Below are 7,212 nucleotides of genomic sequence, written 5' to 3'. Positions count from 1 at the left end.
AGTTTCCCCTGAAGTCAGACAGAAATGGACAGAGAGAAGGTTCTGGGGAAGCACAGGACGTAAGTTTATTCTTTCTGTTCTCTCTGTGAAATTGCCCTCAGGAATTGTACTTTGGGATTGAGGTCTTAGTTCTATTGGAAATCCTTTGTTACCCTGTTCAGCTTCCTGAAATAACCACACATGTGTTTTGTCTCCTTTGGAAAACTAAGAACCAGAGGCTTGGTTTTAATCCACTCAAATGAGTTAAAACTGGCTGAGATGCTGTGTCAGCAACTGCATTTTTTCCTTCTTGACTCTGTTTTTGTCCCTGTCACCATCTTTAACTCAAGTATTAAAACTGTTTTGACTCAAACTCTTTCCCTGCCTTGGGCTTAGCTCCTCTCTACAGGTCTTTCTTGGAGAAAAAGAAAGAGAGAGACGGATGTTATCTTGGAGGATCAAATCAGGGGAAAAAAGGGTGAAAAGGAGAATGGAAGCAAAATTGTGTTGAGGGCAGAGAAGGAGCCAACAATGGAAGGCTGTCTCAGGAACCAAGACACGTTATCACAAGTTCAGTGTACATTCCTCATTGATGACCCTTTCCTGACATGACTCCACCCCTGAGGGACACAGCTCAGCCTTGACCAATGACTTCAAAGAACTAGGAGGAACAAGGGGCCAGAAGGTCAGCCGTAAAGAATAAAAGGTGGCAGCTTCCAGCAACAGCACATACCTGCTTCTCTCTCTGACCACCTGTACACTCCCAGACCTGACATCATGGTGCATTTTAGTGCTGAGGAGAAGGCTGCTATCACTGGCCTGTGGGGCAAAGTGCATGTGGAAGAGGCTGGAGGCGAGGCCCTGGGCAGGTAGGCACTGGGTTTCAAGGCATGGGAAAGGGTGATGAATATGAGCCTGGCCGATTGATTGTGAAATTCCTCAAGATTTTTGAAAGTCTCTAATTTCCCATCACATAGGCTCCTGGTTGTTTACCCCTGGACCCAGAGGTTCTTTGACAACTTTGGCAACCTGTCCTCTGCCTCTGCCATCATGGGTAACCCCAAGGTCAAGGCCCATGGCAAGAAGGTGCTGACTTCTTTTGGAGAAGCTATTAAGAACATGGACAATCTCAAGGGCTCCCTTGCTAAGCTGAGTGAGCTGCACTGTGACAAGCTACACGTGGATCCTGAGAACTTTAGGGTGAGTCAGGAAGTGTTCATGTGCTCTCGTATTATTTTTCACTTTGATATAGTAAAGCAAGTCAAGTCTTTGATTGGAATGACTAACAAAAAATTCAGAAATTATGGGTCTAAGTGTTAGAAGGACAGACCTTCAATGGGCATAACCAGAACCACCTTGATTCAAGACTAGTGCAATAAAGGGCTATTAGCAGCCAGAGTTTGCTTAAAACTTTTCAAGAACTTTTGTCTGAATTGGTAGTGTTCATCCTAGAGAATAACATCAGAGAATAGCAGACTTGTTCAAGGAGCAATGGAATTTGGTGTTTGGTAGATAAAGGCCCCATCTCAAGAAAGGAGACATGTCTTACTTTATGTGGGTGCTGATGACAAAAGTTTAGGGAAAGATTTTTGGGGGAAAGTTTTAGACAGACTGTCTCAAGTAAATATACAACAGGTTCTCTAAAATATATTAAATTACCTGTCAATATTGTTACCAAATGGAGGCTTGTTCCTGCAATGATTGGAGGCTTTAAATAAACTCAGTCTGGGAACCCATGCATCCCTAAAATCCCATTATTATAGGAATTATCCAATTGGTAGATAAGAGAGGGAGGGAGAGAGAGATATAAATAAAAATGGTGGCGTGGGAGAGAGGATGGGAATCTAGGGAGGCAAGGAGTTGAATGGAAAGCTCACATTCATTACATTGAATTTAGGAACTAGCTCATCTGGACTTTTTGTAGGCACACCCCTTGGAGCAGTTTACGGTGTGGGGTTGGCAAGGAATGTAGGTATTAAGCCATTTTTTATGTAATTGTTTTCAAGAACTTCTACTCAACATGCCTATTTGTCATTTGTCTTTCACTTAACAGCTCCTGGGCAACGTACTGGTGATCATTCTGGCTTCTCATTTTGGCAAGGAGTTCACCCCTGAGGTGCAGGCTGCTTGGCAGAAGCTGGTGGCTGGTGTTGCCACTGCTCTGGCCCACAAGTACCATTGAGTCCTCTTTCCAGTTCAGCAGTACCCTTCTGTGCCCCCAGTGTTCTCCTGCATATGGGGATTCGGGTTTGGCCTTGAAAGCACAGCTTCCATTTAATAAAGCTCATTCTATTCCATAATCAGAAATTAATGTTATGTCTTCTCCATCTTTCACTCTTGTGTTAAAGGAGAGAAATTTCATTGGCTGAGGGGTGGGAGGAGACAGAAGAAATAAGAGCTCCTTTGGGAAGACAGACATTATGGGAGAATTCTAGAGGATCTGGGTGGATGCTAGAATTCAGAAGAAGTTTTCTGGGTTGGGGGGAGGGTTAGTCAAATGTCAGGAACTTACAGAACAGTGTGGCAAAAAGTTACTGTAGATGGGGAAGGAAGGAGGTGCTAAGCATTACCTCAGATTTGTGGTACATGTCTCAGCTTTAAAACCGTTGCAGGGACCTAAGATCTAGGCTAGAGTTACTTTTTCAATTTGCTTTAATGTACATACTGAATGAGCTAACTTACCATATATTTTGTGAGGCTGAATTGGGCATAAGAGGATGAGTTGAGGGATGGCTGGGAGCTTTCCAGAAAATTTCCATGAACCAACAACAACCTCTTATTTCCCAAAGGATTCTGTGGTGTCAAGGAGGAGCCAAGGCTAAGACACATGAAATCATTGCATGTTATTTTATAATAAAATGTAACATGCTGAAAATAAAGTCAGAGTTAGGATATTGTATGAATTTGTGATAGGGGAGAATGACCAAGACTTCACATAGCAGGTGAGATTCTGATAAAGGCTCCTAGTTTAAAATCAGTAAGTTAGGGCTTGGTGACTTGCAGGAGAATTGCTTTCTGGAAAAAAAGGCAAGAGTGAGACATCGGTAGAGCATTAGGAAAGACAAGATAATGTATAGGCCAAAATAAAAACTATTATTATGCTTTTGGCAAGAGTAAACAATAAATATCCTTAGAACTATAGTAACTCAAGGAATGGTAGGTGGTGGTCGGGGGGAAGTAATCAACTTAATTCACACAAAATGAATTTAAAATTGCAGAGACTAAATCAGAGCAACAGACATAATGGCCTAAACACAAGAAAAGTAGTGACAGCTGCAAAAAATGTGAAGGGTGACCAGAAATAGAGTGAGAAAAAGATGACATCTGACTGTGGATGACAAAAAAGGAGCTGGTAGTCGATAACTGAAATCTCCCAGCCTGAGGGTGGGAAGGGGAGGGGCAAAATCTAACAAGAGGCACTGCACTGACTTGGGGACACTTGTGAGGAAATGCATGAACGGAATTACTTTTGAGGGAGTCATTGCTAGGTTGCTTAGGGAATCCTGACCTCTAGGCCTTGAGTCAAATTTTCACATCAAGGCTCGAGACCTTCATATTTTACAAGTTAGTGTGCCATATCGTGGCAAATTTAGCTCTCAGGCACTTCATTGCCCCCATGCATTGATCAGAATTTGTCCTGTGAACTATTTTCTGATTTGGGTTTATGTTTCCACAACAGTTATGATAGGCAAATGATTACTTAGTTGCAGGTTGTCAACAGCACTGGTCCCTGAGCCCTGTAGCCTCTCTTTATGCCCCTCAGCAAAGGAAACAGAAGCTGTTCCTGGTGCTACACCTTTTACCCAGTCTGTGAGTCAGTCTGTGTCTCAGTCAATAACAAACATGCATTTTTAATTGATCAGTCTCATTTCCTCTTTCTCGCCTTTAACTCTTACTATGTCTTTCACACCTGTCAAGGATGGTGATGATGGGGTTGTGGGCAGAAGATATATGTTCTTTATCCCTTAGGGGTATAGATTTCAATTTCTATGTTACCAGTTTAAGACCATTTAAATGGTAACAACTTCATAATTGACACACACATGTGCTTATGCACACCCAGATACAGGTCTGGGTGACTCAGCTTAATTTTTTTTTTTTAAAGATTTATATGTTTATTTCAGAGAGAGAGTGAGCACAGGAGGGAGGGGTGGAAGGAGAGGGAAAGAGAATTCCAAGCGGACTCCTCACTGAGTGCAGAGCTCTACACAGGGCTCAGTCTCAATGTCCTGAGATCATGACCTGAGCTGAAACCAAGAGTCAGATCTTAACTAGCTGAGGCATCCAGGAGCTCCTCAGACTTTAAATAGATGAAAAAAAAGACTTACTTATTATTGATAGACAATACAAACCATGTGAGCAAAATAATATCATGATGACCAGGACATTCTTGGAGATTTAGAGGTGATGTCATTACCAGGATGAAATCCTTATAGTGTCTTCTCACTCTCTACCATTGAAGACAAATCCCACGTTATTAGGTTTCTGCTTCCTGTAGCACCATTTCCTTCCTGTCCTATCCACGTGGAATTCTCAAAGAAGATGGCTTCAGTCTGATTAGAAATGAAAAGAAGTGAAACAGCAAGGGAGGATAGATCTAATTCATGCCAGAGACAACTCCCTGAATCTGAAGCCCATGCCATGGAATCTTCTGCTACTCGGTGCACGGAACACATGCTAGCACCCTTCCCCCATAACCTCTCAAACACCTGTATTTCTTGAGACAAATTGGTAGATATATGAAATCTGCCAGACAGTTGTCTGTTGACTCTGAGGGAGTAACTTTTGCTTCAGTAAGTGTGCTGACTATTAAATGGATTAAAAAACAGTGGAGGCACACCCAACCCTGCCCTAATTTACTTATTTTGCTTCCTTGTGATGTTGGATAGAGGCATTATTACTATTTTGAGAAATATTAAATTGTGTGTCCTATGTAATCCTTTTTTAAATTTTAAAATTTATTTTTAAATTTAAATTCTATTAGTCAATGTACAGTACAATCTTAAATGATTGGAGAACAAAGAAGGGCTGTGGCTTCCTCCCTATAAAACTAGCTGAATAACAGAATGATACATTGTCACAAACTCCTCACTCAATGCCTAAGACATTTACAATTCGTCCTTTTTTATTATTATTATGTTATGTTAGTCACTGTACAATACATAATTAGTTTTTGATGTAGTGTTCCAGGATTCATTGTGTATAACACCCAGTGCTTCATGCAATACATACTCTCCTTAATACACATCACTGGGCTAACCCATCTCTCCACCCCCCCTCCCCTCTAAAACCGTCAGTTTCTTTCTTGGAGTCCATAGTCTCTCATGATTTTCTCCCCATCCAGTTTCTCCCAATTCACTTTTCCTTTCCTTCTCCTAATATCTTCCATGTTATTCCTTATGTTCCACAAGTAAGTGAAACCTTATGATAGTTGACTTTCTCTGCTTGAATTATTTCACTCAGCATAATCTCTAGTCCCTTCCATGCTGATGCAAAAACTGGGTATTCATCCTTTCTGATGGCTGAGTAATATTCCACTGTGTATATGTATCACATCAGAGTATGAACTCTGATTCTGTCACACTGGAAGTGTGCCCTGTCAAAAACTGTAGTGAATTGGAGATAAAATGATCTAAAGTATAGTGATGGAACCGCTATGACTATAGAGACCATTAGTCAGTGAAAAAGAATCTTTTCCCCTTCAGAGTTTGTTTGTTTGTTTGACACAGAGAGAGAGCAAGAGAACATAAGCAGGGTGACCTGCAGAGGGAGAGAGAGATGCAGACTCCTTGCTGAGCAGGGAGCTCAATGCAGAGTTTGATCCCAGGACCCCCAGATCATGACCCAAGCCAAAGACAGATGCTTAAATGACTGAGCCACCCAGGTGCCCCTAGACCTGAGTGGAAGCAAAGGAAGTGCTTCCTGATGTAATTCTCAGTGAATGCATGAGTGAAAGCAAGGAAGTGTTTCCTGATGTAATTCTCAGACTAAAACCAACAGAAAAGTGGACCCAGCATTTATGAGAATTGGCTCTTTAAAAATCAACATGACCTGCCAGTGAATCTTCTACCACTGTTTTCACTTAGATGGAAGAGCTACACCAAACCAAAACCCTGGGCCCCCAGCCAGAACACACTCTTGTGCTGTGGAAAATATACATAGTCAGATGTAGACACAAATAAAATAAAATGGTAAACCATTTTTCCCAGACAAGCAGACATGTTTTACTTTAAATGGGCACATAGATAATAAGATGCATAGTTCTATATTTTATTACCTAACACTATTCTATTCTTGCAATCAAACTGGTGCTTTATGGGAACCATTTCTCTCTGACAATGTGGGCAATATGACCATGAGCCAGATCTGACCCACAGAAGATCTACTCAAGTTCAATAGCTCACTATGCCTGTGGCAGTCACTGCTAACTGAGGGAGACTTACACTGAAACCATCACAGCTCCTGTACTGGTAGCCAAAGAAATCCTAAATCTCTGAACTTTCCGGATTCTTACCCATGCTTCAGCTTTCATTGAAGGACATGTCTGGGAGAGTGACAAGAATTTCAGGGAAGACTGGCAAAGAGCACTGAAACTTTCCTTTGTGGAGTGGACAAAGAGTAGCTAAAAGAAAAGGTGAATAAAGAAATTTGGCATAACTGAGTTGAACAGGGGACAGCACATACAAGGCCAAGGAGAAATATCTATGTAGGGGTATGTTGGCTCTATATAAAGAAGGAACCTAGGGATCATGAATATATTGCTAAGATTGTTCATATACTGGCTGGATATTTGTACAAAATTGTTCCCAGAGACCCATTTCAACCTTACACCTTATAAATCCTGAAGTGGGGCAGAGTGTCTCTGAGAGAGGGAAATGACAAGAACATGGGGCTTAGAGTGTACATGGAAAGAAAGCTGTGAATTTTTGTTTTTGAGCTCACAAAATCTGTGGAAAGTTATTGGTGGTGAGAAGAAAGAAAAAGTGAAATCATGACCACATACTAGTCTTGGAAGAACACACTTGTGTTTAGTGACCAAGCAAGATGCCAGACATGAAGGAACCTGACATTGGCCATGGTTGTTCTGAATGGGAGTTGGGTAGCCAGGAACCTGGAGGCCCACCCGGAACTCTATTCATTGTAGGTATCTATTACCTCTTGCCGCCTCCACAGCTCCTGGGAAACATTCTCTTGAATGTTTTGCCAGACCATTTTGGAGAGGAATTCACCCCC

At 41.7% G+C, this 7,212-nt stretch overlaps 1 protein-coding gene across 1 annotated transcript; it reads left to right on the top strand.

The window, feature by feature from the left end:
- Positions 1-633: 633 nt before the first annotated feature.
- HBE1 (hemoglobin subunit epsilon 1) lies at positions 634-2,286 on the top strand. The gene is made up of 3 exons (XM_032359497.1): positions 634-848; positions 957-1,179; positions 2,033-2,286. Exons 1-3 carry the CDS (start codon positions 757-759, stop codon positions 2,159-2,161), a joined length of 444 nt encoding a protein of 147 aa, XP_032215388.1. The 5' UTR covers positions 634-756; the 3' UTR covers positions 2,162-2,286.
- The last annotated feature ends 4,926 nt before the right edge of the window (positions 2,287-7,212 follow it).

The sequence above is a fragment of the Mustela erminea genome, chromosome 9 (assembly GCF_009829155.1).
Source record: "Mustela erminea isolate mMusErm1 chromosome 9, mMusErm1.Pri, whole genome shotgun sequence".
Lineage (NCBI taxonomy): Eukaryota > Metazoa > Chordata > Mammalia > Carnivora > Mustelidae > Mustela > Mustela erminea.
Note: the sequence above shows the minus strand (reverse complement) of the source record. Positions and strands in the feature narration are given on the sequence as shown.

What these genes read in the sequence shown, in the direction of transcription:
- HBE1 (XM_032359497.1), top strand. Translation starts at nt 757, where the DNA reads ATGGTGCATTTTAGTGCTGAGGAGAAGGCTGCTATCACTGGCCTGTGG. An exon ending in GGAGGCGAGGCCCTGGGCAG is followed by an intron (nt 849 to 956) that starts GTAGGCACTGGG and finishes CCCATCACATAG; the next exon opens with GCTCCTGGTTGTTTACCCCT. An exon ending in TGGATCCTGAGAACTTTAGG is followed by an intron (nt 1,180 to 2,032) that starts GTGAGTCAGGAA and finishes TTCACTTAACAG; the next exon opens with CTCCTGGGCAACGTACTGGT.